Raw genomic sequence first — 16547 nt, forward strand, 5'->3', positions numbered from 1 at the left:
CACTAGGTGTAGTTTACAGTGGCCATTGAACTGACTAGCACATCTTTAGGATGTGGGAGAGAACTGGGGACCTGGAGGAACCCCACATGGTAACAGGGAGAAGAGAAGGTTGTCCATTGCGAGACCACAGCTCCCTGAAGGTGGCAACAGAAGGCATACGGTGTGCTTGCCTTCATAGTAGGGGCACTAAGTATAAAAGTCGGGAAGTCACGTCGCAGCTGTATAAAACTTTGGTTAGGCTGCATTTGGAATGTTGTCTGCAGTTCTGGTCACCACACCATGGGAAGGTTGTGGAGGCTTTGGATAGGGTGTGGGAGACATTCCCAGGACATTGTACAGGAGTGTATTAGCTATGCTGGCAGTGTAGCAGTTAGTGTAACACTATTGCAGTGCCAGTGACCCGGGTTCAATTCCGGCCGCTGTCTGTGAGGAGTTTGTACGTTCTCCCCATGTCTGCGTGGGTTTCCTCCAGATGCTCCGGTTTCATCCCACATTCCAAAGACGTACGGGTTAGGAAGTTGTGGGCATGCTATGTTGGCGCCAGAAGCGTGGCGACACTTGCGGGCTGCCCCCAGAACACTCTACGCAAAAGATGCATTTCACTGTGTGTTTCAATGTACATGTGACTAATAAAAATATCTTATAAGGAAAAGTTGGACAAGTTTAGGCTGTTTTCCCTGGAGCGGCAGAGGCTGAGGGGAGACCTGATCGAGGTTTATAAAGCTATGAGAGGCACAGGTAGAGTAGACAGTCAGAGTGTTTTTCCCAGGGTTGAAATGTCAAATATTAGAGGACACAGTGATAAGGTGAGAGGGGGAAAGTTTAAAGGAGATTTATGAAGCAATTTTTTTACACAGAGAGTGATGGGTGCCTGGAACTCACTGCAGGGGAGGTGGAGAAAGCAGATATGACAGCAACGTGCAAGAGGCATTTAACAGGCACACGAGCAGGCAGGGAATGGGGGGATACAGACAAAAGATATGTTCAGGTAGGTGGATTAGTTTAGATTGGCATCATGGTCAGCACAGACATGGTGGGCCGAAGGGCCTGTTCTTGTGCTGTACTGTTCTAGAGATTCAACAGTTAAGGATTCAGGCCAGAAATAGAATCACAGAAGTGTACAGGACAGAAACGGGCCCTTCAGCGCTCCTCATCCGTACCGACCGTGATGCCTGTCTATGCTAAACCATTTGCCTGCGTTAGGCCTGTGTCCCTCTGCACCCCTCCTATCCAACTACCTGCCCAAATGCCTTTTAAACCTTGGAACAAACAGTCTGCTGGAGGAACTCAGCAGGCTGAGCAGCAGCTGTGGGGCAATGGATTTGTCAACATTTCACCATCCTGATGCAGGGCTTTGACCTGAAATTTCGACGGTTCCTTCCTCCCCACAGACGCTGCTCAACCTGATGAGTGTTTGTTGCTCCAGATCCCAGCATCTGCCATCTCCTGTGTCTCCCAACCTCCTCTGGCAGCTCGTTCACCTGTACTAATCCCATCTTCCAGCACTTGGCCCATCGCCCTCGGTTGCCCCGGGCGATTCGTGCTTGAGAAGCAAAGGACTGCAGATGCTGGAATCTAGATGAAAAACACGAGGAACTCAGCAGGCCAGGCAGCATCCGTGGAGAAAGGCAGGCGATCAACGTTTCGGGTCAGGACCCTTCTTCAGGTGCTTGCCTAGACATTTCCAAAATGCTGTCAGCAACTCGGGCAATGTGTTCCCGGTACTCCCCGTGCTCTGGGTGAAGGAGGTCCCCCTCAGGTCCCCTCTAAATCTCTCCCCCGACCTGAAATCTGTGTTCTCTAATCTTACCTATGTCCGATAAAGGGGAAGGTTCCCTGCAGTCTACCCTATTTATCTCCTCATAGTTTTATATACCTCAATCATGTCCCCTCTTAACCCCCTCCGCTCCAGGGAGAACAGACCCAGCCTCTCCAGTCTCTCCTTGTGACTGAGCCACTCCATCCCAGGCAACACCCTGGTGAATCCCCTCTGCACCCTCTCCAGCACAATCATGTCCTTCCTACAGTGCTGAATGATTCTATAGTGCACTCTAACTTGGTCGACCTCTTTGTGTTCACATGCCATCCCGCGTTCACACTGTCGTCTCGTGTTGAACACCCCACGCACGACACACGCAGGCTTAAGCTGTGGCTCACTATCTTCAGCTGATGTGTTGAGTACCCACTGGAATGACATTAATGATTGAACTCTGCCCCCTCCCCCAACTCTCCCATTTCAGCACCTTTCTCCCTGGTCCTTCTCACGAGCTTCCAACGTACACAGACGTCACGTGGACAATGGATGAACTAGTAACCTACTAAGTTACTCGGACCCTGAGCAAGGCTCCCACCATCATCTCGTGGCACCACTTCCTTCTCGTCCTTTCTCCCCAGCATTTATCCAGCTTTACCTGAAGCCTTCTCTTCAGCTCACCCCAGCCCCGCTGTGGGAGTGAGTTGCATATCCCTGCCGCTCTCCTGAGTTCCAGACAGCGGGACGTTTAGTTCTAATCTCCTCCTGAGCTTCTCCACATCTACTACATCAAAGCCCTTTCCTGGTGGGATGACCTCTGTTCCTTGAGCCTCATTTCTCCACTCTGCTGCAGGGACATTTCGAACTCGTCCCAATTTAACATAGGACATAGAACAGTACAGCACATTACAGGCCCTACAGCCCACAATATTGTGCCGACCTTTAAACCTCGCCTCAGACTATCTAACCCCTTCCTCCCACATATCCCTCTATTTTAAATTCCTCCATATGCTTATCTAGTAATCTCTTGAATTTGACCAATGTACCTGCCTCCACCACCGCCCCAGGCAGCACATTCCACGCCCCAACCACTCTCTGGGTAAAAAACCTTCCTCTGATATCTCCCTTGAACTTCCCACCCATTGCTTTAAAGCCATGCCCTCTTGTATTGAGCATTGGTGCCCTGGGAAAGAAGCACTGGCTGTCCACTCTATCTATTCCTCTTAATATTTTGTACACCTCTATCATGTCTCCTCTCATCCTCCTACTCTCCAATGAGTAAAGCCCCAGCTCCCTTACTCTCCTCATAATCCATACTCTCTAAACCAGGCAGCATCCTGGTAAATCTCCTCTGCACCCTCTCCAACACTTCCACATCCTTCCTATTTTGAGAGACCATAGAATCATAGAGTCATACAGCATGGAAACAGGCCCTTCGGCCCAACTCGTCCATGCCGATTGTGCAGCCCAGTGAGCTAGTCCCATCTACCCACATTTGGCCCATAGCCCTCTAAACCTCTCCTATCCATGGACTTATCTAGATGGCTTTTAAACATTGCTGATGTGCCCGCCTCAACCACTATTTCTGACAACTCATTCCAAATACGCACCACCCTTTGTGTGAAGAATCTGCCCCTGATGTCCCTTTTAAATCTCTCGCCCCTGATCTTAAACCTATGCCCTCTTGTTAAAGAGACGTAAGGACGTAGGGCTTCCTGATGGACTGTTGCATTGTGTTTTTTAGGTCATTTGAAAACAGTTGAGTAGTTTCTGTGTTAAAGTATCGGAGGAAATGGAGCCTAATTCACCAAACACTCAAACACTAATCAAATGTCATTTCCAGCCTGCAAATTTCAACAAAGTTTTAGATGCCATAATATATAGCTGCCTGGAAAGTTAATCTGACAGCAGTGACACGTGACTGTAACAAAACCCTGTGTCCCGACTGCCAGATAATCGCCCCCAGTTACTGATCTGACACGTTAGATAATGTCGGTCCTCGGCTGCCAGTTGAATCTGTCCTACGTCTGAGTGTTTCACTGAGCCCTTTGAATTCACTTGGCTGTATTTTGTCCTTCTCTGGAGGCAGCTGACTGCATTAAACTGTGGCTGTTCTTATCTAGCTGGATACAACCTAACAGCATGAGGACAGACCTGATGTAGCAGGGGTGAATGGTGGGTTGATGCAGTATTCTTTCCCAGAGACCACCGATAGATCCCCACTTGCTACCATTGTATAACCACCCCTAGAGCTCACTGTAAACGATCAGGCAACATCACTGCCACTACATGTTGCCTGAGCAGCCACAACAGATTTAGACTGAGTCTTAATCAAAATAGTTTAAAAAAACCTGATGCACTGACACTAGGCTCAGAGCAGAAAAGTCTGGAAATTATGCCAAACCCATATAAAGCATGAATTCAGCCCCAGCAGGACACCCACACCTTTGGAACAATTCCAAGGCTTTACAGAAGTTGCAGCAGATTTATCAGGACGTTCCCAAGGATAAAGAATTGTGGTTCACATGGACAGGCTGGAAAAACCTGGCCCCGTTACAGGAAGGATGTGGAGGCTTTGGAGAGGGTGCAGAAGAGGTTCACCAGGATGCTGCCTGGATTAGAAGACATGTGCTATGAGGAGAAGTTGGACAGACTTGGAGCATCGGAGGCTGAGGGGAGACCTGATAGAGGTTTATAAAATTATGAGAGACACAGATAGAGAAGACAGCCGGGATCTTTTTCCCAGGGTGGAAACGTCTAATGCTAGAGGGCACAGTTTTAAGGTGAGAGGGGGAAAGTTTAAGGGAGATGTGTGGGGCAAGTTTTTTTTACCCGGAGAGCAGTGGGTGCCTGGAACGTGGTGCCAGGGGCAGGGGTGGAGGCAGATACGATGGTGGTATTAAAGCAGCATTTAGACAGGGACATGAATGCGCAGGGAGTGGAGGGAGATGGACTGTGTGCAGGCAGATAGGTTTAGTTTAATTTGGCATTGTGGTCAGCAGAGACGTGGTGGGCCGAAGGGCCTGCTCCTGTGCTGCACTGCTGTGTGTTCTGCGTTCTGTGCCAGGCTTGGTATTCACAGATTGAAAGTGATTGGTGGAAGACGGTGGGGTTAGCGTGAGAACAAAGCTCTTTATGGACCTGGTGCAGCAGTCGAGGCCTTTGGTGGAGAAATAGTGGTAAATGAGAACATTGCAGGGTTATAGGAAGTGGTAATGTGAGAGTAATCTGATTGCTCATTAAAAGAGTTGGCACAGACACAATGGGCGGAGTGGCCTCCTGTACTGTGCCAGTCTATGATCTTGTGCTTCTATAAGAGTAATTTGAAGCTATAGTTGAATCTGAGCTTTCATTTGATTAACTGTTCGGGTCTGGACCTGCATCAGGGTGAAGGAATCTAACTTCACTCCGTTATTCTGCCTGTGACGAGAGAGGGTGGTGAACAGTTGCCGTGTTAATCCTCCTGACGGGACACTAAAAGAACTGACATCAAGTAAATAGCATGTCCCAGTAAAATTAATTAAGGCCTAGGGCTTGCATTACAAGTTGGTCTCAAGTCAAGAGCTCAGAAAGGCAACACCTTGCGCCTGACAGCAAGTTCCGTCACAGTGCAGCCAAGACTGAGCCTGGTGTTTGGTTAGGCTGGCTGCAAACGTTTTATGAAGTGTTCGTCAGTCTGCACAGTATCAGGTGACGGCAGAGAGCAGTGCGGAAACCAGTGCGCTGTCTCACCTGCAGATCCACTGATGACTATTAGGGTGCTGATGGGTCGGACAGTGTGACCTTTTACAGCAGGGGTCACCCTCACATCACACCACAGTCGCTCTGCCCTTCTTGAGGCTGCCCACAGTTCGATGGGTCAGACCTCTCTCCTGCCATATCCCAGAGGCCAAGCTTTGTCAGCAGCAGCAGGATGTTTGAACTTAAGAGAATGTTCGTCCAGGTCCCAACCAGCACACATACACCAGGACTCAGCAAGCACAGACCTTTGGAACCAGGACCCACGACCAGCTATAGTGAGCTGTCCTCAGCTAACCCAGCACTAACTGGATAACTAAAGGAGTGATCTGTTACCTCCTCTTGGACAAAATCTGTATTTTAAGATTTCTTTATTAGTCACATGTACATCAAAGCACACAGTGAAATGCACCTTTGTGTAGAATGTTCTGGGGGCAGCCCGCAAGACGTAACGTTGATGCTGCTCGTTCATTGGGTTTTTCTATGAGGAACTAAGCAGCCCAAGAGAAAGGCCATCATTTCCCAGTGCTCCTGGGCCGTAGTCGTGATGCTGGAGGTCTGCAAAGCTGCTTATCCAGTGCCTGTGTTTGAAAAGAGAGTAACTACCGGCTGTGTTGTAGGTGAAGTCACAGAACAGTCATGGCACTACTCAGCCAATCATCAGGTTTGGTGCGACATGGATCAATCCAGTGATTCCCCTCCCACAGCCCTGCAGACTCAGGGTCACTTCCTTGCTCATGTATTCTATCTTTGGTTTATGCCGTGCAGAATCCCATATCCATTGACCACTTTGGTAAACTGGGAAATTGGTTTATTATTGTCACAGGTACCGAGGTACAGTGAAAAACTTATCTTGCATACCGTTCATACAGATCAATTCATTACACAGTGCATCAAGGTAGTACAAGGTAAAAGAATAACAGAATGCAGAATACAGTGTAACAGCTACAGAGAAAGTGCAGTGCAGGCAGACAATAAGGTGCAAGGCCATAATGGGGTAAATTGTGAGGTCAAGAGTCCATCTTGTTGTGCTAGGGGACCGTTCAATAGTCTTACAGCAATGGGGTAGAAGCTGTCCTTAAGCCCGGTGGTACGTGCTTTCAGGCTTTTGTATCTCCTGCCCGATGGGAGGGGGGAGAAGAGAGAATGTCCGGGGTGGGTGGGGGCTTTGATTATGTCAGCTGCTTTACCACGGCAGCAAGAAGTGTAGTGGAGGAGAGGCTGGTTTCCGTGACCTGCTGAGCTGTGTCCACCTGCCCTACCTGCTCGTTCTCAACCTGCTCTATGACCCTTTGCACAGACAACCCCAGTTCTCTCTGTTATTGTACAGAAGACAAACTGCTGGGGGAATCCAGTGGGCCAGGCAAAACGGTAGTCAACATTTCAGGTCATTCAAGGTAGGAGGAGATAAGTTCAGCAGGGAAACAATGGGTCTACCAGGGCAGTCCTCTTTGTGGATCTTGGGGAGGAGAGAGAAGCAGGTAGTACGGGGATGGAGCACTGTGGAGGGGACATCTCCTGATGTGATGAGATCTGTGATGGTTTGGAGACAGTGGCCTGGTGGGGTCATGGTCCAAGGGTAGGTTTGAGGAGGTGTCCAAGAGCTGCCACCCAGCCTCTGCAGAATAGCAGTCCCGAAACATCAACCACCCCTCTGCCTCCACAGATGCTGCCTGACCCGCTGAGTTCCTCCAGCAGTTTGTTTTTAGCTCCAGATCCCAGCATCTGCCGTCTCCACTCTCTTCTTGTACCTTTTAGGGATTGCCCTCCTGTGTATATCGTCTGTCCTCACCCTTCCTGCCAGACGTGACACTCTGCATTTCTCAGCAGTAAGCTCCATCCGCCACCTCTCCGTCCCGCACTTGGCTGCTTTTATCTCCTGAACTCTGTTACAACCCTCCACACAGGTAAATAATGGAGCAGGGATCTGTTCCCACCCAGTGTCCATTTGTGTTTCCCGACAGGCTCGCTCAGATTTGGAAAGTCCGCGTGGATGGATTTGTTCAAGCAGAGACCCGCCTGACTAACAGTTGAATTTTTTGAATATGTAAGAAGGAACATCAGTGAGGGGCAGGCACGTGACGGAGTCTACATGGGCTCTGACAAAATCCTGCCCGTCAGATTGATCAAGAAAGCCCATGGGATCCGAGGGGAATTGGATCTAAAGATGTATCATTGGAGTCATCAGCAAGTTTTAACTGTGAAAGGAAGGAGCAGTCACTGGTCACGGGGAACTCGAGTAACTGGAGGGCTGCCGGCTGTGGCTTTCCACAGGGCTTGGTCCTAAGTCCCTGGCTTTCAGTGGTACATGTAAATAACTTGGACTGAATGGAGGGGCCACAGTTAAAAAGTTTCTATGATCCTAAAATGTGCAACGTGGTTGTCAGTGAGGAGAGCGGTTCTGGGTTGCAGGAAGAGGTCCGTGGGACCAGTGGGGGAACGGGATCCAGTCTGGAGGTGTGAGCTGGAATATTTGGGGAGGGGAAATAATGAGAGAGTACAGGATTAGTGTAGAGGAACAGGAGGGTCACAGTCCACGTCCCTGAATCCCTGGAAGTTGCAGGACGGACAGAAGCTGGATGGTGGTGTATGGAAAACTTGCAAAGAGCACAGGAGCAGGAAGGTCATGCCAGAGTTGTCAGTGGTTAGGGCACAGCGGAGCACAGTGCGCAGGTCAGGGCACTGCACTGTGGGAGGGAGGTGATGCACCAGAGAGGGACCAGTCCTGGGGGCCGACAGTGTGAGGAGAGACTGTCCCAGCTGTGGAGGGGGGGGTATTATTGTCTGGAACAAAGGAGACTGAGGGGAGGTCTGACTGTAGGAGACCTGGACAAGAGGAACAGTGAGGACCTACTCCCCTCAGCAGGGAGGTCAGTAACAGGGGCAGCGACGGAGGACGAGAGGGAAGCTGAGAAAAATTATGTCCCTCAACAAGTGTTGGAGATCTGGTACCCACTGCCCAAGAGGGTGGTGGAGCCAGAACCACCCCCCACATGGAAACAGGGCCCGGAGGAGCACCAGAAGGGCCACAACCTGTTGGGAAATGGATGGGGATTTTGGAGGTGAAACATCCACAGTCCTGCTTTGATTGGCATGGATGCCAAGGGCTGAGTGACAGACATCTCCATGGTTCCATGGTGACAGTGGGCAGAGGGTCTGTGCCCAGAGGGTCTGGTGTCTAGTGCCCAGAGGGTTTGGTATCCAGAGGGTCTGGTGCCAGAGGGTCTGGTGTCCAGCGGGTCTGGTGTCCAGTGTCCAGGGGGTCTGGTGTCCAGAGGGTCTGGTGCCCAGAGAGTTTGGTGCCAGAGGGTCTGGTGTCCAGAGGGTCTGGTGTCCAGTGTCCAGAAGGTCTGGCGCCAGAGGATCTGGTGCCCAGAGGGTCTGGTGCCCAGAGGGTTTAGTGCCCACAGATAGGTGCTGCAGCAATGAATGGATGTGTTGGGCAAGGGGAGAAAGCTCTGGCAGAACATTTGGGTAAATAAAGCTTGCTTGTTTATCGGCAGGGTTTGTCGTGAGCCCGGCTGCCCAGGTGGAGCAGATGTCCGTGCATGGTGCTGTCTGCCATGGTCCAACAGACATCAGCTACCTGGCAGGGTCGTTGGACGACAACTCCCTCGTGAGCCGGCAGCAAGGTGACCCTCAACCGGCAGCAGTGGGGACACCGCGGCATCCTCTACACACTGTGAGTACTTCTGATCTGCACATGAGGGCATTCCCAGTCCGGCCGGCACCTCGGGAGCAGCCGTGTATCCAGCACCCACAGACCCCCTCCAATCCCACAGCTCCTCTCCAGCCGGGGACGGACCAGTCCTCAGACCCTGTCCCTCCCCAACACAAATGCAGCCCCACACTGGGAACTGAAGCTCAGAACTTGTTCATTCAAAATGTATCCCATGTTGTTCCAGACCTGGTGTCGTTCAGGGGAAATGATCTGGTTTTGTGACTCTGTGAAGCCTGCAGTTCACAATGATGATCTGAGCCAGTAATTCACTGCATCAGTCGTGGTTCACAGGGCAGAACTTTGCAGTCACAGAGTTATGGGTGCATGATTCACAGAGGGGAGGAGCACATGTTGGACACACGGAAACCCTGAGCCCAGACCTGAGGGAGCACACACTACCCCAGGAGAGACCTGAGGGATCACACACTGTCCCAGGAGCAGACCTGAGGGCACACACACTGTCCCCGGGGCAGACCTGAGGGAGCACACACTGTCCCCAGGAGAGACCTGAGGGAGCACACACTGTCCCCAGAGCAGACCTGAGGGAGCACACACTGTCCCCAGGAGAGACCTGAGGGAGCACACACTGTAGTTGGGCAGTGCCAAGCGATCACTGCCCTGTGGAGGATGTTGTACTGCACTGTGACAAACCAGTCACTGGTTTTCTGAGCCTCTCTGATCTTCCTGTCGGTGGTGGCAGTGCATTCAGTTCATGACATGAGAAAGGTGTCACTTCTTGATTCAGTTCATCAGTCTTGTGTGATTTCTGCATGGCTCCAGTGGATCAGCCTCTGTAATACAGACACCGTCACAGAACTCCCTGACACTCCTTCCATTCCTCTCGGTGGAATTAAGTGTTTCTGTATACACTTCAGATTCTGCCTCCTATTTTCACAAGACCTCTCTTTGTCCTGATTACTCTGCGTCCACAGCGCAGAAACAGGCCCTTCAGCCCAACACGTTCGTGCCGACCAAGGTGCCTACCTGAGCTGGCCCTATTTGCCCACGTTTGGCCCATATCCCTCTAAACCTTCTCTGTCTACGTGTCTTTCTTTAATGTTGTAGTTGTACCTGCCGCTGGCAGCTTGTTCCACATACCTACCACCCTCTACTTATCACTCAGGTCCATCTTAAATCTTTCCTCTCTCACTTTAAACCTCTGCCCTCTAGTTTTAGACTCTCCTGTCCTGGGAAAAGACTGCGACCATCCACCCTATCTATGCCCCTCACCTGGTTAGAAACCTCTGTAAGGTCACCCCTCGGCCTCCTTCACTCCTGGGGAAACAGTTCCAGTCTCTCCTTGGGCCCTCCAATGCTGGCAACATTGTTGTGAATCTTTCTGCCCCCTCTCCGGCTTAATGACGTCCTTCCTGTAGCTGGGCGACCAGAACCGCACACAATGCTCCGGGTGTGCTCTCACCAAAAACTTGTAAAGCTGTAACATGACATCCCAACTCTTGTACTCAGTACCCTGACCAATGAAGGCAAGTGTGCCGTACGCCTACTTCACCACCCTGTCTACCTGTGTCATCACTTTCAGGGTACTATGTACCTGTACCCCTAGGTCTCCCTGTTCTACAACACTCTCCAGGGCCCTGCCATTCACTGTGTAAATCCTGCCCTGGTTTAACTTCCCAAATGCAACACCTGGCACTTGTCGGAGTTAAATTCCATCACCCATTCCTTGGCCACTTCCCCAGTCAATCTAGATCCTGGTGTAACCTTAGACAACCTTCTTCACTGCCCACCACACCACCGATTCTGGTGTCATCTACAAACGTTCTAACCACACCACCTACATTGTCATCCAAATCGTTAATATAGATGGCAAACAACAGTGGACCCAGCACAGATCCCTGTGGCACTCCACTGGTCACGGGCCTCCAGTCTGAAAAACAACCCTCCACTCCCACCCTATGCCTCCTACCACCAACCCAATTCTGTATCCAATTGGCTGGCTTGCCCTAGATCCCATGTGATCTAACCTTCCAGACCATGCGGAACCCTGTCAAAGACATTGCTAAAGTCCATGTAGATAATATCTACCACCCTGCCCTTATCAATCCTCTTGGTCACCTCTTCAAATAACTCAGTCAAGTTTGTGAGACACGATCTCCTATGCACAAAGCCACGCTGACCATCCCTAATCAGTCCTTGCTTTTCCGAATGCAGGTAGATCCTGTATCTCAGAGTTCCTCCAGTAACTTTCCCATCACTGATGACAGGATTACTGATCTGTAGTTCCCTACAGTATCCCTCAAACATTCTGTCTCCAAAGGTCAGCTTTGCTCGGTGCTGCTAACACACAAACTGTATCCCGATGTTTGAATGGCGTGTGTCACAATTTTGATTCTGTATCAGATGTTTCTCCTCCATTCTCCCCTCAAGATATGGCTGAACTGAGAACAAATGTGTCCTGAATCTTCAACGCATTAGGGACTCCTCAGGTCTGAGCTGTTATAAATGTGCTGGTTTCCTGGACTTCAGCTACATGCTTGCTGATAGTTTGCCGGGGAATCTGCTTCCGACTGTCCCCAACTACTATATCTTTTTTTAGGCAAGGGGTTCATATCTGTGCTCAGTTCTCCAGATATGGCCTCACCTACCCCCTGTACACCTGGAGCACAACCTCCCTGGTCATAAACTCCAAACCCTTCACAATAAAGAACAACATGCCGTTTGCCTTCTTAACCACCTGTTGGACCTGCCAGCTAACCTCTTGTGATTCATGCACCAGAACACCTCGATCCCTCTGAAGCTCACACATCTGCAGTCTCTCCCCATGTAGATAATAATCTGCCTTTATTTCCTTTACCAATGTCCACATTAAGCTCCACCTGCCAGGTTTTCACCCACTCATCCAATCCATCTGTGTGCTGCAGAATCACAGTGTCCTCATCACAACAGGCCCTTCACCTATTCTCATTTCATCTGCAAACCTGGAAACCTTACGCTTTGTTCCCTGCTCCAGGTCATTAATGTAGAAAGTGACCAACTGAGGGTCAGGAACTGATCCCTGGGGAACTCCACTGGTTACATCCCTCCAGACTGGCGAGGATCCACTTATTCCAACTTTGTTTTCTGTGTGCCAGCCAGTTTTCAATCTATGCTAACACACTTCCTCTGATACCACGGATTCTTAGAACATAGAACATTGTAGCACAGTACAGGCCCTTCGGCCCACGATGTTGTGCTGACATTTTATCCTGCTCTAAGATCTATCTAACCCTTCCCTCCCACATAGCTCCCCATTTCTCTATCATTCATGTGTCTATCTAAGAGTCTCTTAAATGTCCCTAATGTATCTGCCCCCACAACCTCTGCCAGCAGTGTGTTCCACGCACCCACCACTCCCTATGTAAAAAACTTACCCCTGACATCCCCCCCATACCTTCCACCAATCACCTTAAAATTATCTCCCCTCATGTTAGCCATTGTCGCCTTGGGAAAAAGTCTCTGTCTGTCCACTCGATCTATCCCTCGTATCATCTTGTACACCTCTATCAAGTCACCTCTCATCCTCCTTCTCTCCAAAGAGAAAAGCTCCAGCTCGCTCAACCTATCCTCACGGGACATGCTCTCCAATCCAGGCAGCATCCTGGTAAATCTCCTCTGCACCCTCTCTAAAGCTTCCACATCCTTCCTATAATGAGGCGACCAGAACTGAACACAATACTCCAAGTGCGGTCTAACCAGAGTTCTATAGAGCTTAATTTATGCACCAGTCTCTTATGTGGCACCTTGTCAAATGCCTTTTGGAAACCTAAATACACTCCATCTACAGGTTCCCCTCTGTCAACTCTCCCTGTTACATCCTAAAAGAATTCAAACAAATTCATCAAACATGATTTACCTTTTATAAAACCATGTGGAGTAGGTTTGATTATGTATAGCTCTCCTAAGTGAGGAATCCGTTTAAGACAGACAGACGAACAGGTAGGGATTAGAGGGGTGCAGACCATGTGCAGGCAGATGTGCCGTTTAAGTTGGCATCCTGGTCAGCACGCACACCGCGGGTTGAAGGGCCTGTGCCTGCACTGTTCTATGTTCAATCAGTAGTTATTTCCCCTTTGATTATTGACTCTGGCATCTTGCCAACCATGGATATTAAACTAACTGGACCGTAGTTCCCTGCCTTCTGTCTTCCTCCGTTGTTTGAACAAGGGAGTCATGTTGACTGTTCTGCAACCCTCTGGTGTCCTCCCGGAGGTTTGAAACACTCCAACCAATGGTGTGCAGGCCGTTGGGTCCTGGCAATTTGCCAACCTTTAGTCCCAGGGGTTTCTCCAGCATTTTGTCCCTTGTGATTGGGATACTTACAACTTCCTCCGTTATTTGAAATGAGCCCATCTGTTATCTTAGGGATATTTGCAGGATCCTCCAAGGTGAAGACTGATGTAAACAATTGAGCTAACATATCTGCCACTTCTGTTTCCTGTTACTAATTCACCAGCCCCGTTCTTCAGAAGTCCCACACCTGCATCCACATCTCCATAACAGCCACTAGATCAAACTCGTAGCTTGCTAATTATGCTGTTAACATCCATCTTATTGCAAATACTACATGCATTGAAATAAAAACAGTTAAGCTTTGATTTTTTTATAGTTCTTACTAACTCTGGATTTGCTCTATGCTGCAAACTTTTGTCTCTATTTTCTGCCCCAGCCTGTCACACTTTGCTTGCTAGCTTCCCCCTCACCATCCTGTGCTCTTATTTCCTCTTGAATTATTAAACATCCTCTCCCCTCTAGTTAGTGGTTCATTTTTTGGAAAGTGGTTTGGGATGTGAATATGCTCCAGAAATGAAATTCTTTCTATTTCTCTAATTACCAAGTACCTTTAAAGGATCAATTCTGTGAGTCAAATTTTGCCAGTGAGCTGTGAATGGGCAAACAGCCAGAGCCTCAAATGTATAGAGGGATTTCACCCACCAGCTTGAGCACAATGCCAGCCCCAGTAACCCAGGCCATGGGCTGTGCCTGGGTAGTGGGAATGTTCACTATTCACCTCACTGGTTTAGCAGTAACTTTAATCTGTTAAGGTAGTGGATAATTCCAAATAATTAAAGTAAATAGAGGCAGTATTCCCATTTACAAGGAACACCCGATCCAATGTTAGCGGTAGCTGGCCTGATGTCTAGTGTATCATCCTGTGGGTGAGGAACTGTTGTAGCAATGGTAAAGCTGACATTTATTGACAGTCACCACTTGCCTTCCACAGGAAGGTCACCCCATGACTAACTTTCCGAACAAGCATCAAGAGTGTCTCTGTCACGGTAGTGTAGCGGTTAGAGTAACGTTATTACAGCGCCAGCGACCCGGGTTCAGTCCCAGCCACTGTCTGTAAGGAGTTTGTACATTCTCCCCGTGTCTGCATGGGTTTCCTCCGGGTGCTCTGGTTTCCTCCCACATTCCAAAGAAGTACAGGTCAGGAAGTTGTGGGCATGCTATGCTGGCGCCAGAAGCGTGGCGACACTTCCGGGCTGCCCTCAGAACACTCTACACAAAAGATGCATTTCACCATGTGTTTCGATGTACATGTGACTAATAAAGAAATCTTGTCTTATCTTATCCTTCTGTCAGGAAGTTGCTGACTCAAGTAGTCCAAAGGAAGCGTTGAGACTGTGAGCAGCACTTGCCCAGCTCCTGAAAAGCCAGAAATGTCTCCCCCTTTACCCCTCTCTCTGACATTGATACCCAATTGATTAGGATATAGTGCACCAATATCACCATTCTGCAGTTCTGCATGTTTGAATACTTGCTCCTAAATCTGCCTCTCACAATCCGTTGGCCTATAAATACTCCACTGACGTGGTGGTTTCCTTTTTGGCTCTAATCAATTGCATTAACAACATAATATCCATAGGTGCTCTGTCAATAGCTTCTTGGTCTCACAGCAAACTCACCAAAGAGTTCATCCTTTGCAATGTAGAAGCGTAATGTCCAGTACAAATTACATCTGCCATGCAGGTTAGAGTTCTGCAGGAAAGGTTCAATGAACAAAATCAGAGATAATCCAGTAAAAGAGAGAGTCAGATCCAGATCCAGCGAAGGGAAATCACAACATCCCCTGAGCCAATGAGCTGGTGTGATGCTGCTGTGTGCCGTCGTACAGTGAGACACTCACATTGCCTCTGAGCAATGAGGCTGTGAATGAATTCATTCTCAGTCCTTCCATTTGAATTGCTGAGATGCAGGAGAGATGATAGAGATTCAGGTTACAGAGACAACTGCAGCAAATGTTGGCTAGAAAGTAAATTGTAGAAGGCTACAATGTGTGTCACCTAATCTCCAGGGATAGATTTCTACAAGTGGTTCCAGGCAATCCAAGGATAAGGTTGCGGTTGCTTGGCTTGGAATTCACTATTCCCAAGGGGCCAGATGTGTGTGCCAATCAATTCGCAGCCTCACAAAGCCGGGATAAACCGATAAGTGGGAGGTCCCCCATGTCTCTCTCTCTCCCTCACTTTAACTGGAGATTCCTCCTGCTGACACCAAGTGAACATAGAACATAGAAAATCTACAGCACAATTCAGGCCCTTCAGCCCACAAAGCTGTGCCGGACATGTCCCTACCCTAGAAATTACTAGGCTTATCCATAACCCTCTATTTTTCTCAGTTCCATGTACCTATCCAACAGACTCTTAAAAGACCCTATCGTATCCGCCTCCACCACCAATACCAGCAGCCCATTCCACACACTCACCACTCTCTGTAAAAAACTTACCCCCGACATCTCCTCTATACCTACTCCCCAGCACCTTAAACCTATGTCCTCTTGTGGCCACCATTTCAGCCCTGGGGAAAAGCCTCTGAACCATTTCAGCCTCTGACTATCTACCCGATCAATACCTCTCATCATCTTATACACCTCTATCAGGTCCCCCCTCATCCTCCGTCTCTCCAAGGAGAAAAGGCCGAGTTCCCTCAACCTGCTTTCATAAGACATGCTCCGCATCCCAGGCAGCATCCTTGTCAATCTCCTCTGCACCCTCTCTATGGCTTCCACATCTTTCCTGTAGTGAGGTGACCAGAACTGAGCACAATACTCCAAGTGGGGTCTGACCAGGGACCTATATAGCTGCAACAATACCTCCCGGCTCCTAAATTCAATTCCCCGATTGATGAAGGACAATACACCATATGCCTTCTTAACCACAGAGTCAACCTGCGCAGCCGCTTTGAGCGTCCTATGGACTCGGACCCCAAGATCCCTCTGATCCTCCACACTGCCAAGAGTCCTACCATTAATACTATATTCTGCCATCATATTTGACCTACCAAAATGAACCACTTCACACTTATCTGGGTTGAACTGCGTCTGCCACTTCTCAG

General features: G+C 49.3%; 1 protein-coding gene across 5 annotated transcripts in view; it reads left to right on the forward strand.

Annotated features, from left to right (window-relative positions):
• Positions 1-16547, forward strand: part of LOC127581276 (forkhead box protein N1-like) — an 88447-nt gene that overhangs the window by 43988 nt on the left and 27912 nt on the right. For all 5 annotated transcript variants that reach the window (XM_052035496.1, XM_052035501.1, XM_052035497.1 and 2 more), the window contains one exon: positions 8995-9173. In XM_052035496.1, coding sequence (XP_051891456.1) covers positions 8995-9173 — 179 coding nt within the window. The remainder of the gene's footprint in view (positions 1-8994; positions 9174-16547) is intronic.

This window comes from Pristis pectinata, chromosome 21 (genome assembly GCF_009764475.1).
Source record: "Pristis pectinata isolate sPriPec2 chromosome 21, sPriPec2.1.pri, whole genome shotgun sequence".
Lineage (NCBI taxonomy): Eukaryota > Metazoa > Chordata > Chondrichthyes > Rhinopristiformes > Pristidae > Pristis > Pristis pectinata.